Genomic DNA, 21,740 nt, shown 5'->3' on the forward strand with positions numbered 1-21,740 from the left:
CATCTCATGATTTTAAATGAAAAGCGTACTCTTTGTGATTGGTTTTTGGTCCTTTGTATTAAACTATACATACATGATGCTGTTTTGTTTCTAATTGTTTAAGCAACTTGTTATGGTTTATAAACATTTATTTAAACATTATGCACTTTTCAAAGATAATTGTGTTATTTTATTGCTTTGAATAAACATGCATTAGTAATTTTTGCTCAATGCGCCCTCTTGTGGCCTCAGGAGAGAAGCCAAAAGCTTTTTTTTCCCCCTGACTGAAATTATTCCTTTTAAATTCGAATATTGATAATATTTAAGTACAAAATTCGAAATTGAGTTTTTCAGCCATTTGGACCGCCCTAGTCGCTGTATGATCCTCTTCCACGTCTCTGTAGCCCTGTTTTTGCAGACGATTCAGTCGAGCAGAAATGTGCTGCGTGAAACAGGATTCTTATCTCTCATCCGTGTCAGAGTCCAGGCGGTCCGTGTCAGACCCTGACAGCGCTTGGACAAACATCCCCAGAGCCTGACGTCACCGCAGACCTTCCTATACTATCTGCTGGCGGACGCAGAGCCTCTGGCCGCATGACAGCGCAGGATAAGGGAAGGTGAAACAGAGGGTTCGGCTCATTTCAGCGAGGAAGCTGTTCTTCAGTATTTAGGGCAGTGTTTAGCATCATACTAGTAGAGTTTTTGTTAATATTTTAAAGTAGATTTTATTTTTATATTTTTTTGTTTTCACTTTAATTTTAGTAACTTTGTGTTTTTGTCATTTAAAAAAAATATTTATATAAACATTTTTCATAATAATTAGTCATTACACTATATTTTGCTAATATACAGTTATTATATTTGTCTCAATTATATTTTAAAATATATTTTTATTAGTGCTGTCAAAGGGGGAGGGGAAGTCGTGGCCTAATGGTTCGAGTCTCGGACTCGTAATCCAAAGGTTGCAGGTTCGAGTCTCGGGCCGGCAGGAATTGTAGGTGGAGGGAGTGAATGTCCAGCGCTCTCTCCACCCTCAATACCACGACTGAGGTGCCCTTGAGCAAGGCACCGAACCCCCAACTGCTCCCCGGGCGCCGCAGCATAAATGGCTGTCCACTGCTCCGGGTGTGTGTTCACTGCTGAGTGTGTGTGTGTGTGTGTTCACTGCTGTGTGTGTGTGTGTGTTCACTGCTGTGTGTGTGTGTGTTCACTGCTGTGTGTGTGTGTGTGTTCACTGCTGTGTGTGTGTGTGTGTGTGTGTGTGTGTGTTCACTGCTGTGTGTGTGTGTTCACTGCTGTGTGTGTGTGTGTGTGTGTGTGTGTGTGTGTGTGTGCGCGTGTGTGTTCACTGCTGTGTGTGTGTGTGTGTGTTCACTGCTGTGTGTGTGTATGTTGGATGGGTTAAATGCAGAGCACGAATTCCGAGTATGGCAGTACGTCACTTCACTTCAAATGATTAAAATCGCATCCAAAATAAAAGTTTGTTTACATAATATGTGTGTACTGTGTATATTATTTATTATGTATATATATATATATATATATATATATATATATAAAAAATACACATATATGCATGTATATATATTTAAGAAAAATATGTTATGTTTATATATTAAAGGAGTCATATGATGCTATTTTAAAGATCATTATTTTGTGTACAGTGGCATGCAAAAGTTTGGGAACCCCTTGCAGAATCTGTGAATAATTTTAACAAAATAAGAGAGATCATACAAAATGCATGTTATTTTTTATTTAGTGCTGTCCTGAGTAAGATATTTTACATAAAAGATGTTTACATGTAGTCCACAAGATAAACAAACAGCTGAAATTATTAAAATAACCCCCTTCAAAAGTTTGGGAACCCTTGGTTCTTAATACTGTGTGTGGTTACCTGGATGATCTACGACTGTGTTTTTGTTTTGTGATGGTTGTGTTTGAGTCCCTTGTTTGTTCTGAACAGTTCAACTGAGCACTGTTCTTCAGAAAAATCCTCCAGGTCCTGCAGAATCTTCCGTTTTCCAGCATCTTTTGCATATTTGAACCCTTTCCAGCAGTAACTGTATGATTTTGAGATCCATCTTTTCACACTGAGGACGATTGAGGGACTCAAACACAACAATTAAAAAAGGTTCAAACATTCACTGATGCTCCTGAAGGAAACACGATGCATTAAGAGCCGGGGGGTGAAAACTTTTTGAATTTGAAGATCAAGGTAAATTGTACTTAATTTGTCTTCCAGGAAACATGCAAGTAGCTTCTGTTGCTTCCGAAGGGCAGAACTAAATGGAAAAAAAATTATATTTCTACAAAATAAGAAAAATTTGGACATCTTCATTCTGTTCAAAAGTTTTCACCCCCAACCATCAATGACTATGGAAACTTTACACTAGACCTCAAGCAACGTGGATTATGTGCCTCTCCTCTCTTCCTCCAGACTCTGGGACCTTGATTTCCAAAGGAAATGCAAAATTTACTTTCATCAGAGAACATAACTTTGGACCACTCAGCAGCAGTCCAGTCAAGACGCTTCTGACGCTGTCTCTTGTTCAAGAGTGGCTTGACACAAGGAATGCGACAGCTTAAACCCATGTCTTGCATACGTCTGTGCGTGGTGGTTCTTGAAGCACTGACTCCAGAAAAACGTCTTATCGTTCGGTACGGATCAATCTGCTCTATATAGCGCGCCGCTTTGTTTATCACACAGACTGAAGCTCGCGGTGATTTCAGCGTCTGCCGTCTCACTAAATGAGGACATAAACACATGAACAACATCTCCAGAACAGCTCTGAGAGTCACTTCATGAGCATTTTACCATTTGATTTGAGTAAAACTAGCGCTATATCATCTACAGAACTGTAAAGGTATTTATGGCAACCCGTCAAAATAAAAGTTTGGTTTAACGTGGAAGACACTGCGGCAGAAATATATTACTATTGTTCAGCAGACAGTACATACTGCTACTATAGGCTACTATTAAAATGATTAAAACTCTTTTTTTTTTGTAATGATCACACAACATTTCCATGTTTTAATTTCAATAGTAAACACCCTTTGTTGGCCAAAATAAATAAACTTTGATTTTTTATAATTTAAAGATAAATTAAATACATTTATGCCTTCATGAAAACCAGATACAGAACTCAGAATTTCTGAGGAAAAATAAAACATTTCATAAGGCTATTTTTAGAATAAAGTTGTTTTTATGCATTCAAATAATCAGACATAATACACCATAATTGAACAACAATAAAACATATGGTGAAAGAAAATAAAACACCCACTTATGAAAGTGGATAAAGATTTTCAAAGTCTTTAACAACCTAGAATAAATGAATAGAAATGATGATTCTGTCTGAGCGGTGTTTTAAAACGAACACGCACTAGTGTAAACTGACAACTATTTGAGCTTTATTAACATTATTTGCACTGCTTTATTGTGTTGGATATATTTTGTTCCTTTGTGCAGTGGCTCAGGAGATGAGTCTTTGAGTCTGTATACATGTCAACAAGCTGGAAAAATAGGGTTTTTTGAGATAATGTAATCTTGTTAAAACTGATTTCATAAAATTGGTATCGAAAAAGTATCGTTCAGGAACCGGTATCGAACTCAAGGTATCGGTATCGAAATTTTTTGAATGATACCCAGCCCTAGTCTTTGAGTGAGTCTTTAAACCGTTCATTCAACTACACTTTCAAAAACACCGATTCATTCAAAGAGAGATGTAATGAAACACGCTGTTGAATCATTTGAACTTTGAGCACCGCTTTTAAAGGCTCAGCCGACCAGCAATGCGTCGACCAGAAGACAGATTTCGCTTTCCTTGGACATGACAACCGGTTTTCACAAATATACATGGCTCGGCCTGAAGGACAGACGCAGGTAATCGCACGCGATCAGTCGATCCCTCTCTCATTCGCTGTCTGTTTAGGCTTGTTAAGTGCAAATTTACTGAGCCTCTGTACTAATCAGCATGGTACAGATTGTTATCATTACTAATATTCAGTACACATGCACAAAGTTTAAAACGAGAAGGGCGTAACCTTACGAAAAAGAAAACATGGAAATATTGCGGTTTCTGCGGTTGTTGCATTCCTCTGCGGTTATGCTTGTCAATAGCGTGGTATTGCGATATTGTGGTTATCGCGACAGCCGAAATAAACTGATATAAAATATATTTATTTTATATCAGTTTCAAGTAACATTAATCTTTTTAATGGTTTTAAATGTTCATATTACTACAGTGTTATTTTGATTAGTTTTAATGTTTTTTATTAATTTATAGTTCAGTTTATTTCAGTTGTAGATTTTTTCATTGTAGCCCTTTATATATCCCAGACTTAGGGCTACAATGCAATCAAAATTTAAGTTTATTTTATCAAATTAACAAAACTACAGCATCCAGCAGTAACAACTAGATTAAAAATAAAAGATTGAAATCACAACACAGAGCATCTGTTTACATCTGGCTCTTAGTGAAGACTCACTTCCATGACAATGATCTCATAAAAAACTTATTTAATGCCATTTTTGTTTTTTTCTCAAATGCATCATAATGCTCTGCTCCAAGCAGACGGATCAAAACAGGAAGTGATAGCCGGAGCGTCCAATAAATGAAGCGCTCGTTCTCGGTCTCTTGCCAGCCTGAACCCGCTTGCCTCCAGATGGGAAGAGGAGGGTCAGACCGGAGCGCCTGAGTCACCGGCCCCAGGCCCAGCAGCAGCACAGGGGCCAAATCAGATTTTGGAAAGGAAGTTGCTTTAATAAGGCCCCTGGTTCAGATTAAACACAGGCCCGTATGCAGAAACAGAGAGCAGCGCTCAAACACGAACACACGCTGACAGCTTTTGTGCTCACCTCTACAGTATAAACACAACCAGCACTGGTGCTGATAGACTAAAACTATCATTAAAATAAGAAGCATCCTCATCCATTCTTGCCTTCATTCATTCATTCATTCATTCATTCATTCGGCTCATGATGTCCATTGTCCAGCAGTAGAGTGACCTTGCTGATTGTTGATTTACCTTTTAGATTTGTTTTATATTTATTAATATTATTATTTATTATAACAGTCATATTTGTTTTTATTATATACACTTAATTTTTGTTATTATTTCATATTCTTATATTTACTTATCTATTTCTATATTATTCAGTTATATTCAGATTTTCTTTACATAATTTATTACATTTAAATCATTTTTTATTATTATATATTTTAGTATTCATCATAATATTCATATTTTTATTATATGTATAATTTATTTAATTTGTTTATTTTGTATTATATTTATATCTATTTTTATTATTATTATACAAATTTTTATATGTATATATTTAATTAGTTTATTTGCTTTTGTTGTTTTTATTATTTATTTTATTAATATTATCATTACTATTGTATATTCCTTTGTTTATTTATCCATTTCTTTCATTTTTATATCATTATAAGTTGTGGGTAAATCGGATATAAATCTAAAAAGCAGAACAGAATATCCAGCTCTGCAAGAGCATGTCTTGATTACTTGCTACTAAGTGATTCAAACAAAACTTGAATATCTTTTAAAGGTTCGTTAGCCTGTCAAAAAATTACAGCAGACTGGTGAACATGACTTTTTCAGCAGATTGACAATAAACCTGCGAAATTACAATCAAGTCAGTCAAATTGGAACTGGAGAAATCAGAAATCTCTTCTTGTTGTTGCATACAATATGCATCAAACTATCCATGCACAGAAGCTGAAACTAGACAGAAGACTAGGATCTGTTCTAAAGGTTAATGAGCTTTTTGACTCACATATACTAAAAATGCTTTTAATCAACTTAAAAATGTGTGAGATTCACAATATTGTTGTCCAAAATACCCAAAAGACGTCTGAACAATTTAATATTGAATAAAGTTGCTGATTTGATAAGTTAAGTTTTTTGATGCACTGCCGCAACTATTGATGACAAAATGAACATTGCATGTGTGGTTATTAACTGAACATTTTCTAAACAAGACGTCTATAGTTGCCTTGACGAAAATGCATTGACTGAATGAGATTTATGCATTTGAACACATATGAATAGCTGACAATTATTAAAACAGATTGTTTGAGTGCATCTTTGAAGATTGCAGAAAACGTTCATTTTTGCATACAATATGCATCACTATCCATGCACAGAGGGTGAAAAAAGACATACATAAAAGTTCCCCTCTAAATTAAATCAATACATTGAGTTAAATCAATCAGCTGCACACGTGAATAATTGACCGTTCTGAACTCTGCATCAATCAATGAAGGTCACACGTGACTTTTATAAAGCTGAGGTCAAAAGGTCACAGCACAACTGCAATCAGCCGGCTGACTTTGCATAATTTACAAACGCAGTTGCATAACCGCAAATCTGGACAGAAAGTCTGAGGCTGTATGTCACTGTTTCCAATGAGCCCTTGTTCTGGATTTATATCTATTGCACATTGAGGAGCGAGACTTCCGAAATGCGAATAATAAATCCAAATGCGCCGATTACATAACACAAACCCCACAAAGACACTTACAGTTCTGAGCCGTAAAGGCCAACGACTGACCCTTTGAACCACCCAGCTGCTTACAGCATTAAAGACCCGTCTCTCATTACGAGAGCAAGCAGAATATCCGCTCTGAATCATGATAAGTCCGTGTCGGATTTATTGTGGGTGGGTTTATGGCCTTTGAAACATCACTGATACGTGCAAAACGCAAAGCAGATCTTGTGTTTGTGAGGTTCAACGTTCAAATTTAATTGCAACAGGGGATTTCACTCGCCCCAAAGGGACTGAACGCTATCCGAAGCCTCTTATCCTGCTGTTTTGTGATGTTTGGCACTTCTCTGATGTTGCTGGTAAACAGCAGAAGTAATCAGATGAGACGGACTGAAGTCCTGACAATGTCCGCTCTGTGTGGACGCTGAATAATGAGGACAGAAAAGCAGGAGATAAGAAGAGCGTTCCCAAAGCAGGACATGGAAACATGTCGATATGTGCGCACTGGATGCATATCGAATAGTCTTATCGTCCAGTATTGTCACGGTCAGGAAGAGACAGCTGCTCACGGTCAACAGTTTCCAGACAATCTGCTTACACAGATTCACAAATCAGCAGTTATGAACCCGCAAGTCTGAGACAAAACACACTGCAAATTAGACAGTCGGCAGTTTTTACTGTTTTTCTATAATCTAAGTGACACCTCGCATTTTTGACCTTTTTCCTGGATTTTGTGTTTACATCTCACAATTTTTTATGTTTCTGCCACAATAAAAATAGTAAAGGTAACAGCATCTTTTTATCTTGCTATTTTTTTCTAAGAAAACTGAATTTATATTTCAAAATTCTGAGCTTATCTCTCACAATTCTAAGAATAAAGTCAGAGTTCCAAGATAAAAAAAGATCACATTTTTTTTTATTTTTGTCCTGTGGCGGAAACAAGCTTCCATAGTATTGTGCATTATTTTGAATCTACATAAAAACATGTTTTATTCACAATACTGTTGTACAAATTAGTCAAACGGAATCCAAATAATTCAAAATTGAGGAAAGCTGCTTGAGTTTGTTTGTTTTTTTTGGGGTTTTTTTGTGCCAGCATCTGGGGTGAATCAATTCATTAAGAGTAATTCAAAATCATACATAAAATAAATGATGACAAAAAAAAACATTGAATGTGTTGGTATTAACTGAACATTTTCTGAAAAAGATGTCTGTAGCCATTTTAAATTGTAAAAATATTTAACTGCTTTTACTGTATTTTTGATCAAACATATGCAGCCTTGGTGAGCAGAGAAGACTAAAAAATAATTCAAGTGCCAATGCCAATATACCAGTACCGTAAAATCTTTCACTTTTCTGAAGAACATATTTACAGTGGAACTGAAACATTGCAGCATGTCTAATTTAATGTGAAGTGGAATATCTGCATTATTCATCTTGACTTTATTCATCTTTGAAGTGCTGTAATCACGAGTACCTGTAACAGCAGCAGCTCGTATTTCTGAACCTGTGATTAAACTGAACTACAGCCTGTCAGGAGAAAAACACGCAGGTTTCACAAATTAGAGGAAAACTGAACATGTGGCAAAAGGCTGGTGGGGCCGATCCACACACCCAGTGGTTTGTGCTTTTTATGGTTAAACTTTCAAGAACAGCGGCATAGCAGACCTGCTGTAAAACTATAGATTGTTATGCTGCTTTTTAGAAAAGACCTCCCTAGAACTTTCAAAAATTCCTTTCATCATCTAAAAGCCCTAAAACTAAAGTTGCACTAAGTAAAAACAGTTTTCAGCCTGTAACAATGAATAGCACTACTTACAATACTTTAAGCCTGCAAACAGAGTAAAGCAAATCATCATATAATCCAACAAAAGTTGGTTGCATGAACTGAAAATTAACTATTATCTTTAAAGAAACAGCTAAATGAAAATTCAACATTTATTCACTCTCAAGTCAATCCAAAAATCAGAACTTTTTTTTTTTGCATACAACACAAAAAAAAGAGATATTTTGACGTTATACGGACCAATTGTATGTAGCCTTTTATGGAAAGAACAAAAAAAAGCATCCAAGCAACATGTGCGGTCACATTTCTTCGAATACGATCAATTCTGTAGTAAACGGAGTACATTCTGCTTGTGAATCATGAATCCAACATGAGGCGTGTGTCTGGACACTTTTAGCACAGAACCTGATGATTACAAATGACAGTAAATACAAACTGAGAGGTTTTGGTTACATAACTGAGAAGAATCTGCTATAAACATCAGCGGTTTCAGTGTTGCGGTCAATGCATAAAATTAGTAAACCTTCTAAATCCTTATTGTCCCAGCGCTCACACAGGCGTATGAGGAATGAGATGCGCTTAATTTAACTGCAGGCCAAACCCTCCTAATTATAAGGCTGCTTAACGAAGATTCAGCCCACCCAACTTCCTATGAGAAAATACTATTCATGGATTGGAAAATACTACATTTCTAGAAATAAAAATCTGCATTTGTGTGTCAGGTAAGTGTTTCGATAAAATGTATAGCTATTCAAAAATAGGTCCAACACTATTTAAAGCAGTCACAGCATTTGTCTTGCTCTTTTGAATCACACCTGAAACTGTTGTGGAAATAAATTGTGAAGAATACATCATAGAAGCTCATCTGAAAAACCATGCTGTGCTATAAAACCTTTAGAAGCAATATATGGAGAGAAAGAATGCTGTTTATGACTATGAATTTCTATATTGGTGCAAATGAATGAAAATTATTAACTATAATTGTTAAAAAAGTGTAGATAACATTCCTTGATTTTTTATTTCACATTTAATTATATGACTATATGCATGGTTATCTTAGCAGAACATAAAAAGCAACATGATAGTGTTTTTTGTGTGTGTGTGTGTGTGTGTGTGTGTGTTTTTAGTTTATGCAACCGAAAGTTTTTGGTTACTGATGCATTACTTTACTTTCATATATTTATAAATAAAATAAAACAGCCACTTTTGACTAGTAACTTTGACAGTTTGACTAAATGCTGAAAAACAAAAACTAAAAAAAAAAAAAACAAATTAGGTAATGTTTTCTACCCTTTTTTCACTAAATGAACAGAAGGAAGGATTATAGTTAATCATATAACAATTCATAGCACCCATATAACAATTCTTTACCTCCATATATTGCTACTAAAAAAATTTAATTGATGAAAAATTATATGCAGGCACTTCTGCAAATATTCTGTAGTAAATCATTGAGTTCTGAATTGATTTACTGAAACTGAACTGAAATGAATTATATGAATAATTATACTACTAGCCAAATCACCCAGCAATAAAATGGGGTCAAACGTCTAATTTATTGCTGTGTTGCGGGTGATGGCCTCATTCTTGTCATCTGTCTGAAACTGTGTGAAGCCAAACACCACATTTAGCACCAAACTTCCTGCAAAACAACAAGCAACTTTCCGTTTCTGATGTTTCTGTTTGCATTTCAACAAAATCCTGCAATCCTCAAAATCTAGATAAGCAAACAGCAGGATGATAAACCCAACAGGCTCAAAGCGAGCGAGACAAACTCCAGTCTGATCTGTGAACTTCCTCTCACTCACGTTCACTGACATCTCTGTCCGTCTACTGTCTCCATGCATTACCATTTGACTTCAATAGTTAACCCCAAAAATGAACATTTGCTCCCCCTCAGGTCATTCAAGATGTAGATAAGTTTGTTTCTTCATCAGATTTGGAGAAATGTAGCATTGCATCACTTGCTCAGCAATGGACTGCAGTGAATGGGTGCCGTCAGAATGAGAGTCCAAACAGCTGATAAAAACATCACAATAATCCACAAATAATCAACACCACTCCAGTGCAGTCCATCAGTTAACATCTGGAGAAGACAAAAGCTGTGTGTTTGTACGAAACAAATCCATCATTAAGATGTTTTAAACTGTGGCTTCCGGCTACAATATGACCGTGAAAAAGTGCATCTCCTGTTGTCTCTCACATCAAAATCCACCCACATATTTGTTTAGAGCTGTTTTGGCTTGTAAAGTTGTTTGATATGAGCAGATTTCTCTCCTGATTGAAGTTAAAATGTCTTAATGATGGATTAGTTTCTTACAAACATGCAGCTTTTGGCTGCACAATACATTAACTGATGGACTGGAGTGGTGTGGATTATTGTGATGTTTTTATCAGCTGTTTGGACTCTCATTCTGACGGCACCCATTCACTGCAGAGCATCCATTGCTGAGCAAGTGTTGCAATGCCACATTTCTCCAAATATGATGAAGACAAACTAATCTACATCTTGAATGACCTGAGGGTGAGCACATTTTCAGCATTTTTCTTTTTTTTACTATTCCTTTGCAAATGATTTATCAGAGCATATTATTGCAAAGAATAGCACAACTGGCGACACAAAACTCCTGCAGTGAAAAACCGGGATGCACGGATGGAAAAAACTGCTGTATGAAACAACCACCGATGAGGAGGACAGCGAGTCTTTCCTGTTATTCTCAGAGTGCGATGAGCAAAGAGGAGAAACGACACCGGACAGCCTGGAAAACAACAGCCGAGCTGTAAATCACACTCAAATAACGACTATGCATAAGACTGACCTTACTTTACTACAATTATAGGCCACCTGAACTCAGTGTTTCTGTAATCTGAGAGTTTATGTTTGAAAGACTACAGCATTTCAGTCACGAGTAAAACAAAGGACAACGATAAAATGCAATATCTAGATTATACAGACACATAATGAAACTATTAAAGCATGAAGTGAAACATATAGGCCTAGACAGTACAACAATTCAACAGACACTGCATCTGGAAATGATCTTGCACATGTCTTCACTTCCCTCTGATCACAAGTCAACATCAACATCCTCATGCAACCGTCTCAAACAGCAGAGACTCAACTGATTGCCTTTACCTGAGAAACAGATCATTAATAGCAACTCCCTGGCAACCAATCACAACACTCTAACAGTGTTACTTTAAAACTAACTCAATGGTCAGAAGAATCTGAAATGTAACAAAAATGTAATCTTCTAGAACAAAATACTCAAAAATCCCACAGCCAAAAAAACCTTATTGACAATTACAAGAGGGCAGAGTTCTTAGTTAACACTAAATAAATAAATAAATACAAATTTTATAACTCGAAATTAAATAAACATTAACTGAAATTTTAGCTAACTTCACTATTTAGCTAGTTGCCATAGCAACATTTCTCCTTTTCATTTAGTTTAACTTGATGCACAAAAATAGCTAAAACTAAAATCAAATTTAAAAAATCATAAGAATCCATAAATTTAAAAAATATTTTTATACGTAAAAAAACTTAGAAAAGACAAAAGCAAAACAAAAATACAAAAACTTTCCCTAAAATTAAAATAAAAACAATAAATATAAAAAATGAAGACTAATTCAAAACATGAATCAAAACTATAACATCTCAAATACGCAAAATAACACACAAAAGGTCCTGCTGAATGTAAAGCAAAGAACATTTAATTTCATAAAGCTGCACAGCATCAAGTACCACGGTACTATCATCATTTTAAGACAAGAACCATAGTACTACCCTGATTTAGTTTTAAACATATACCTTATAAATGCACTGTAGTGATACCATGGTACAGTGATAGCAATTCAATGCATATGATAACAATACTATAGTACAGAAATTAATATACCATGGTTTTACATTAAAAAGAAAAAGTTATCTGGTACTTTTCAGAAGTTTTTGCAGGTTTAATAGTTTGGAGCAGCATGTAAATACCATGATGCATGAATACAGTATTACTATCAGCACTGAGCATCCAGAACTACATAAATAAACAAATGAAGCGTTCACAGATGATGATGATGAAGAGGTGTTTTACCTGGATGATGAAGCAGTGAAGTCTCCTCCATCCAGCAGTCTGATCTTACAGAACAGAACTCCGTTGACAAACGGCACGGCGGTCAGCTCCTCCAGAGTAACATGAGTCTGAAACTTAAACTTCTTCTTCTTGACGAGAAACGCCATGAACTCGAGCTCGAGACGGTTTTATTCTAACGGTCGAACTGAACGGATCATGTTTTCATTGATTATCTGAGGGGAAAACAACACAAATCACAACTATCGTGAGAACATATAAACATCAAATCGATAAACGTCTACTTTGAGTAGCCTATATGATTCTTGTATTTAGAAAATAGCGTTTGAAAGCTCCTGTCAGGTTTGTTCAGTTCACGCACCCGCAAACAAACGCGTCGGATTTTCTCTCCGAGCCTCGAGAGCAGTGTAATAACCTCTCCAGCTCTGAAACATTAGCAGCATTAACACTAATCGAGTGAAACTATCATGTCTTCAGTGTTTCTGTGTTTGGATGAGATGAGAGTCTGTCCCCGGATCAGCTTGTGTTTAGATTCTCTATATATTACGAAGCTCCGCCCCCTTCTCTCTCTCTCTCTCTCTCTCTCTCTCTCTCTCTCTCTGTGTCTCTCTGTGTCTCTCTCTCTCTCTCTCTCTCTCTCTCAATTCAATATTGCTTTATTGGCATGACTGTAAAAAGTACAATATTGCCAAAGCTCTTTCTGTGTCTGCCGGTCTCGATGGCTAGTCTGTGCTCACTGAGCCTGTACTTGCTCAGGATCTGTCTCTGCTTTGTGTCTTTCACACTCTGGAGATATTCTTCTAATTCATATTTTAATTTTATAGTTCGATAGAGTTGTAATTTACTTTGTGTTTTGGTTTCTTGATCCCAATGTTCCAGATATATATGTTTAGATTGTTTGATAATTAGATTTATTTTGATGTTTGTGTGAGAAGCAGTGCTGGTCTGAGACTGGTTAGTGTTAGTAGAGTTAGTCAGGACTGAGTGGACTATTTTCAGGGTTCAGTTCTTGGGTTTGTTGTGCTTTAAAATGTAGCGATTCTCTGGGACTTGATTTTAGATGCTTCCAGAATTTGAGGAATCTTTTTTGTATATTTATGATCAATGGGAAACGGCCTAATTCTGCCCTACATGCATTATTGGGTGTTCTTCTTTGTAATTTTAGGATCATTTTGCAGAATTCTGTGTGTAGGGCTTCTGTTGGATGCCTGTCCCGTCTAGTGTAGCTCTGATCACTGAGTGGAACCCAAACCTCACTTCCATACAGCGCTATGGGCTGAATTACACTATCAAAGATTTTACACCAAATTGTAAGCGGTATTTCAATATTTTGGCATGTTTTCTTGATTGCATATAGAGCTCTTGGAGCTTTATCTTTGAGAGCATTCACTGCCGTACTGAAACTCCCCGATGCAGTGATGATCAGGCCGAGGTAAGTGTACTGCATCGTGTGTTCTAGACTGAACTGGTATCTGTGTTCCTGACATCTGGGCTTTTTCTGAAAGACCATAATGCTGGTCTTTTTGAGGTTTACTCTCTCTCTCTCTCTCAAATTCAAAATTGCTTTATTGGCATGTCTGTGTAATTTATTTCTGTGATCAAAGCTGTATTTTCAGGATCATTACTCCAGTCTTCAGTGTCACATGATCCTTCAGAAATCATTCTAATATACTGATTTGCTGCCCTAGAAACATTTTTATTATTATCAATATTTAAAACAGCCGAGTAAATTTTTTTCAGGATTCTTTGATGAATACAACAATCCAAAGATCAGCATTTATCTGAAATAAAAAGCTTTTGTAACATTATGTCGTTCAAAAGCTTGGAGTCTTTTTATTTATTTATTTTGAAGGAAATTATAAAATGCAATACTTTTATTTAGCAAGGATGCTTTAAATTGATCAAAAGTGATGATAAATACATTTGTAACTTTACAAAAGATTTCAGTTTCTGATAAATGCTGTTCTTCAGAGCTTTCTATTCATCAAAGAAACCTGAAAAAAATCTACTCGGCTGTTTTCAGCATAATGAATGTTTTTGGAGCAGCAACTTTTGTCTGGTAGTGTGTATATTTTACATTTACATTTAGTCATTTAGCAGACGCTTTTATCCAAAGCAACTTACAAATAAGGACAATAGAAGCAATCAATACCAACAAAAGAGCAACAAGTGCTATGACAAGCCTCGGTTAGCCTAACGCAGTACACATAGCAGTATATACTCTTAATCATTTACTTAAACATTAAACATTTTTATTGGCTTATCTGTCTATATTAAAATATTTTAGAGTGAACACAAAATTACATATATCCAAGAAATGAAGGAAAAAAGCTAATTTCTCCATGTCAAAAGTACAAGTATGGAGTCCTTCAGATGAAATATGGCACACTTTGTCTCCCTCTAATGAAAAGTCACCTACATGCAAGCTGTGTATCAAACTAGGAGGGAAAGCGAAATTATATTATATTGTTTAATTAAGGTAGGAACACTGTATCAAAACTCCTAATCGATTAAAAGTCAAAGTAACAGCATATAAAGTAAAAACATTAGTTTAAATTCTTTAAACAGGGTTTGTACATATTTTAAAGAGTGAAATTCAACACTTTTCCAGCAGCAGCAGTCTGAGTACAGTTAATCAGCTTGATTAGTACTCGAGTAAAACAAAAGTAATTGTAAATGTAAATGGACATATTTACAGTAAAGTCTGTGGCACACATCAGGACCTTTGATCACATGCTTGAGCATCAACAAATCACAAATGAAGACTCGTACATGAGTGGAGTTTCTTTATTTAGCATACTTAAATAAAAATGGCAAATTCTCAAAAGCTAAAGAAACAAAAGCCTCCACAAAGTCCTCCATCACTGGATCCGCTGGCTTTTCCTCATGAAATTGTGTTTTCTGTAGGTCTCTGACCCATATTAGGGTTTTGCATGTTTGTTTTACGGTCAATTGCACACCAAAAATTAAATTAAATGTGCTGCAACTTGATTTTTAAGCAACTAAGACTTTACAGTAACTTCAAATTGTCAAAAGCAAAAAAAGTATTTTGTAAAGTATAACTTTTATATTTTGGCCACTTCTTTAAAACGCTCATAAAATCCTCATTTCACTGCATCTCTGAAGCATTCACACACATAAGCACAAAGTCTTTGAGGCACCGTGCTGTACAATAATTTACAGTCTATTCTAGACCAGACGTCACACACACGCTTGTCTCTATTGTGCATCTTCTGTCTGCGGCGGCACGTTCTCCGCTCCTTCTCCAGTCTCTGCGGCAGCCGCTGGCGCGGTGTTTGTGCTGTTGGCGTTCTGTAGAAACTTCCTCAAGTCCTTGAGAGCGGGTCTGAACATCTGGATGAGGGCGAGCAGAGCGGCCTGCGTCCCCTCCAGAGCCTGGGCTTGTCTCTCCTGAGCGCAGGCCTGGGCCTCCTGCGAGCGGCGGATCATCTGCAGCAGGTCGCTCTGGTTCTCCAGGTGCTGGGCGATCTCGCGCACGTGCAGGTTGGTGACACGGTGCTCCTGCAGCAGTTTGGCGGAGTTGAGCGCGATGCGGCTCTTCAGTTCCTGCGGCTTGCACTCGGCCTGCGCCAGCATCTCCACCGGAGCCTCTGCGGTCACGGTCACCGGCGTCTCGGTGGTGCAGTACTCCACCATGCCTTCCTCCAGCGTGTGATACGTCGTCTCGGCTGCGGAGGAATAATCACACACATACGTGACCCTCAGCTTGGGAAGTAACTGGTTACATGTAACTAACTTCAGAGATACAAGCAGATAAGGGTGAGAACATCACGTGGATCGGGGGCATGCTCCACATGGAATTTGTTTTTTAAAAATATTTGCTTTAACTACTCATTTGTAGTTAATTTAAGGCATTTAAAAAACATATCTTATGTCAAAAACTGTACTTTTTCTCTCTCACACACACACACACAAAAGATTTAATATATTTGGTCCAAGTTCCATGTTATAAAAGATGAAGTGCTATGCAAGCTATTTAAGACAATATCAGCTGATTAGCTGACCTAAAATGCAAAATGTTTGCCGTCTCTCTCTTCATCGTTCCCACATCTCAGACCTCAAATGCAAAAACTATGTTTTTAGACATGCAAAACTTATTGAAACAACCTTACTGAAAGTCCTGCCTTTTTAAAGGGATAGTTCACCCAAAAATGATAATTGTCATCATTTACTCACCCTCGAGTAGTTCCAAACCTGTATGAATGTCTTTGTTCTGCTGAACACAAAGGAAGATATTCTGAAGAGAGTTTGTAATCAGGCTGTTTTGGGGCACCATTGACTTCCATAGTAGGAAAAAAAAATAAAAAATACTATGGAAGTCAATGGTGCTCCAGAACTGCTCTGTTTCCCACATTCTTCAGAATATCTTCCTTTGTGTTCAGCAGAACAAACACATTCATACAGGTTTGGAGCTACTTGAGGGTGAGTAAATGATGACAATTTTAATTTTTGGGTGAACTATCCCTTTAAGAGCACATTCAATGCAATCTATAAATAACCCGGGCTTCCAGGCAGGACAAAATACAATGATTGAAAGCTTGAAAAAGGTATTTTTAAAATATTTTTGTATTATACATATATGTGCAAAACTGTCATTTTTCACACACACAAAAAAAATTAACATCTTGTTGCAACATTTTACAAAAATCAAGATTGAATATATTTGGTCAAAATCCCATGTTATAAAAGATGAAGTGCTATGCAGGATATTTAAGACAATATTAGCTGCTAAAATGCAAAATGTTTGTCCTCTATCTCGTCACCATTCCCACATCTCAGACCTCAAGTATATAAAATATAACTGTTTTTAGACACAGTATTTTCTTTACTCCTTAATTCAAAAACTATGCAAAACTTATTGAAAAAAAAAAAACAGTTCTTTACTTACCCTTGTAAGATCACAAATACCCTTTTAAGACACTTATAAAAACACTTTCTCATTGGATCTAAGCAAATCTCATACGTGACCTATTTTGATCTCAAAAAAGTGAGTTGTCACTGAAAGGTGAGGAGGTGGCATCTAGGTAAATTACGTAATTTACAGGGTTTTTTTCAACTGCTTGCATGCATTTTCATAACTTTGCCTCTTTTTTTTCCAAATCCCAAATCCAAGAATTGCACACACAAAATGCAAAATCCCTCACGTCTCTTGCAAAATTAAGCACTGCATTCAAAATATCACAAACACATCTCAAAAGAAAACATTTGCAACCACCTTTGCCATAATAATAATTCCTGTTAGATTTTGGTGTGTTGCATTGAGAATTGTGTGTTTGCGTATGGTTTTGCAGATTTGGTGTGTGCTTCTGTGTCAGGTTTCAGAAATTGTGTGACAAGTAAAGATTTTCTGTGCAAGCAGCTGAAAAAAAAATTAATGTAACTGTAATCTGTTACAATTACTGAGAACAAATGTGTAATTAAATTAGAGTTACTTATGAAAATGTTAATGATTACAAAGGGAGTTACATATGAATATTTTCACACAAATACAGATTTAATTGATTTCTTTCATAAATTGCATTGACTGCTCTAAAATATGAGACATCATTGTTTCAGGAGTCTAGGACACAGGAAACGTGCTTATTCCATAACTGTTTTATTTACTATTTGGGTTTATGTATATGCTTTGTTTTTTAACTGCTTGTTTTCCAAAGCATTGTTAGTGTTTCCCATCATAACTGTGCAAAGATTTGATTTCAATAACAGTACCATAGCTCCTAAACTATTTCTTGTTATGATTTTAAATCAGTATTTAACCTCAGAATGTAATGAGTAGCACAGGTATATTTGTAGCAATAGCCAAAAATACATTGCATGGGTCAAAATTATACATTTTTCTTTAATGCCAAAAATCATTAGGATATTAAGTAAAGATCATGTTCCATGAAGATATTTTGTAAATTTCCTACCGTAAATATATCAAAACTTCATTTTTGATTAGTAATATGCATGGCTAAGAACTTCATTTGAACAACTTTAAAGGAGATTTTCTCAATATTTAGATTTTTTTGCACCCTCAGATTCCAGATTTTCAAATAGTTGCATCTCAGACAAATATTGTCCGATCCTAACAAACCATACATCAATGGAAAGATGATTTATTATTTAAATCTCAATTTAAAAAAATTTGACCCTTATGACTGGTTTTGTGGTCCTATACACTATTGTTCTTTTGATTGAAGATGACGGTCATAAGTCAAGCTAAAAATCGTACCTTCAAGAGTTTTTATCTCACACGCTGCTGCGGCCGCTGGCTGAATGCCTGTGAAGAGAGAATCGCATTTTTCTTTCAATTTTTAAAACTCAAAATGTAAGTTATAAAACATAAATGATCATTTTCCTTTCAGGATTACATCACTATGAACCTGCAGGCAAAACCTGCGGGTGAGTTTTGAGCTATGTTGCTTTTATGTCATGTCTTCTTTCAGACTAGAGGAAAGCAAATATCCAAAACTGACATTTAAGCGCTTATTCTAATACACTTTATCTATTTATGTCTGTAGATTTTAATTACAATACATATCTTTAAAGGCCTTTTTTTAAAGGAGACATTTTTATCTGTCAATTTGGACTTTTTCTTGCAGTTTTGTGTTTATATCTTATAAGTTGGACTTTTTCTCCAAATTTTGAGTTTTTATCTCACACTTTGGACTTCTTTCTTGCACATTTTGATTTTATATCTCACAATTTGACATTTTTTCCATTCACAATTATCTCCGAATTTTGACTTTTTTGTTGAATTTTGAGTTTATTTCCTACAATTTGGACACTTTTTCTCAAATTTTAAGTTTATATCCTGCAATTTGGACTTTTTCTCACATTTCTGGGTTTTTAATTGCACAATTTAGACTTTTTTCTCACAATTTCGAGTGTATAATATATATATATATATATATATATATATATATATATATATATATATATATCTTACAGTTTGGACTTTTTCTCGCAATTCTGAGATTATATCTCATCATTTGGATTTTGCTCTTGAAATTCTTAGAAAAAAGATCAGAATTGTAAGATATAAACTTTCATTTATTATGAAGGTTTTTACAAATAGGTTTGTTCATATGTAATTCAGCTGATAAACATTTTATTACTAAATGCATACTGAAAGGTTTTTTTTTCCAGAGAGAAAAGGGGTGTTTCTGATTTATTAGTGATTTAAAGAGAAACCCAAACTTCAGATTTTGAGCCTGGTTTAATCCAATGTTCAGAGATCTGGAAAATGATGTAAATTAATGCAGATTAAACTAGATAACGTATCGTTTGCATGTTTAAACATAACATTTCAGTAAAATGGAACATCAATTTTGAACCTGGCTTCATGCAGTGTTCGGATTTCTGTTCCGGAGAATTAGGTACATTTTTTCAAAATATATAGATTTTATTTTTAATGAATATCTGGCAACACTGCGTCGCTGGCACTTGAACTGACAGAAATCAAAAAAGCCAATGGACAGATTATTACTGATAGAATAGCACATTATATAAAGGAAACACATAAAAATATCATGATATTATCTCTCAGAAACATTATCAACGCTGTAGTACTTAACACTAGTACACAGATCTGCAGAACAAGTTACAGAATTAAATCAAATAGCCCATGCAAACACTAGCAATGAAGAAGTCTATGTTGTCACAGTTAAATTTTCACAAATCATGCAAAAATAAATGCATAACAGCACTAGACAAAGCTATCATCTATATGGCAATGATTATTAATGAACCAAACAGTAATATATGTTGTTGCATGACCAATAAACACCCCTAAACTAAAGTAAAATATTACTATAGGTATAATTTAAAGATGTTCATTCCTCCAAATCAGAGAAAATATCTTTCACAAACATCTACATGTCTGTGTGTTTTAAAGTGTTTGGTGAGTTGTATTTGTAGGGGATATAACCAGACCCCAGACCTCACTCATATCCAAACGCTGTGCGTAAGTGAGAGTAGCAGCTGTGGGAGTCTACGCATGTGAAGTTACGCAGGAGTAACGCCAGTGTCTTACTTTGCGGCACCGTGATCTCGGCGGAAGGAAGGCTGATGATGGTGGCTTCTCCCAGCAGATTGCAGATGCGCTGCTGCATGGAGCTCAGGATGACGGGCACGCTGCTGCAGTCCCCCGTGCCCTCCATGGCCGCCCGCGCTTGGGCCACTTTGCGCCGCACCTCCGTCTTGAGATCGGACCATTTCTTCTTGACCTCCGCGAGCTCGCGCTGGCAGGTGCTCACGGCGTTCACGCGCTTCAGGATCTCCATCCACGCGCTGTTCTTGGCGATGTGCGTGACGCCCGCGTTAAAATGATTCACCAAAATGTGTTTTTGCTTCTCCATCTCCTCCACGATGATCTCCACCTCCCTTTCGGAGAAATTCGTTTTTCTCTTTTTGGCCTGAGAAGCCATAACGTATTAATTGGACTTAAGGGGGGGTGATATAAAATTGCGTAGAATACGTAAAAATAGTAAGTTTTTGTCCTGATACAATTGCGCAGCGTAATGGCTTCTTGAATCGACTTCTCTTCCAACAACAACGTTTGCGGACGCAAATGGCTGAAGTCCCGCCCATTCGTCGCCTCTTACGAATCCCATTGGCTTAGATTTGCCCTTAACTATGACGAGCTTTCTTTTTTCATTGGTGGAAACTGTTATCAGTGATCAGGTATTACCACACCAGACTTATTGTCAACCACAGGAGGGAGCTATTTGATGACAAAGGTGTGTGTGTGTGTGTGTGTGTGTGTGTGTGTGTGTGTGTGTGTGTGTGTGTGTGTGTGTGTGTGTGTGTGTGTGTGTGTGTGTGTGTGTGTGTGTGTGTGTGTGTGATGAACAGTAAGGTTTATATTTATATGGAAGGCAAGGAAACCCAAAGTGGCACATAATAAAAACAACAGTCCTCATATCTTGACTGAAACAAGTATCTACAGTACGACTTGTTTCCAGGATTGACAAGCTTGAGCAAATATGTGCTCTTGACAGTAAAGATTTGACCCGTGGCGTTTCTAAGAACTTATTGTTGAAGCGTGCAAACTTATAAAGTTATCAAATGAACAGGTCAAAAACAAGAGCTTTGAAGTTCATGTAAACTATAATGATAAACTCATAAAACGGCTTTGTCTTTGAAAATGGCTTCATGGAAATATTAGCAGTGGACTGAAATAGACTCTGATATTATAGTTTAATAAAACTGAATTCTTAGAATAAAGTCACCTTTTCTAATCAAATAACAGCAGACGCACAACCCGAGGCCTTCGTATCAGACTAATAGATCACTAGCGGTGATATTTGTAGCTCAGATAACAGTTACGATGCTGTTAAAGAAGTGTTGACAGCATCTGGTACATTGTAAA

General features: G+C 36.2%; 2 protein-coding genes across 4 annotated transcripts in view; both read right to left on the minus strand.

Annotated features, from left to right (window-relative positions):
* Positions 1-12,932, minus strand: part of LOC306848505 (early estrogen-induced gene 1 protein-like) — a 33,354-nt gene extending 20,422 nt beyond the window's left edge. For both annotated transcript variants that reach the window (XR_013782248.1, XM_079383102.1), the window contains exons 1-2: positions 12,726-12,932; positions 12,368-12,579 (exon numbers count right to left, since the gene is read on the minus strand). Coding sequence is in view for 1 of the 2 variants with exons in the window: in XM_079383102.1 (XP_079239228.1) it covers positions 12,368-12,513 (146 nt within the window). In the remaining variant the exon portion in view is untranslated. The remainder of the gene's footprint in view (positions 1-12,367; positions 12,580-12,725) is intronic.
* Positions 12,933-14,597: 1,665 nt separating this feature from the next.
* On the minus strand, positions 14,598-20,953 carry naif1 (nuclear apoptosis inducing factor 1). Of its 2 annotated transcripts, XM_079382153.1 has the most exons (3): positions 20,403-20,953; positions 18,600-18,647; positions 14,598-16,053 (listed from the first exon to the last, which is right to left on the minus strand). In XM_079382153.1, the coding sequence occupies exons 1-3, from the start codon at positions 20,794-20,796 to the stop codon at positions 15,584-15,586; spliced, it is 912 nt and encodes a 303-aa protein (XP_079238279.1). In that variant the 5' UTR covers positions 20,797-20,953; the 3' UTR covers positions 14,598-15,583. The 2 variants fall into 2 exon arrangements, with proteins under 2 accessions (XP_079238279.1, XP_079238280.1); XM_079382154.1 differs by lacking the exon at positions 18,600-18,647 and having other exon boundaries at positions 14,603-16,053; positions 20,403-20,922.
* Positions 20,954-21,740: the final 787 nt, after the last annotated feature.

Source organism: Barbus barbus, assembly GCF_936440315.1.
Source record: "Barbus barbus genome assembly, chromosome: 28".
Taxonomy (NCBI): Eukaryota; Metazoa; Chordata; class Actinopteri; order Cypriniformes; family Cyprinidae; genus Barbus; species Barbus barbus.

What these genes read in the sequence shown, in the direction of transcription:
- naif1 (XM_079382153.1), bottom strand. Translation starts at nt 20,796, where the DNA reads ATGGCTTCTCAGGCCAAAAAGAGAAAAACGAATTTCTCCGAAAGGGAG. An exon ending in CGAGATCACGGTGCCGCAAA is followed by an intron (nt 18,648 to 20,402) that starts GTAAGACACTGG and finishes CTCTCTTCACAG; the next exon opens with GCATTCAGCCAGCGGCCGCA. An exon ending in TGAGATAAAAACTCTTGAAG is followed by an intron (nt 16,054 to 18,599) that starts GTACGATTTTTA and finishes ATTCCTCCGCAG; the next exon opens with CCGAGACGACGTATCACACG.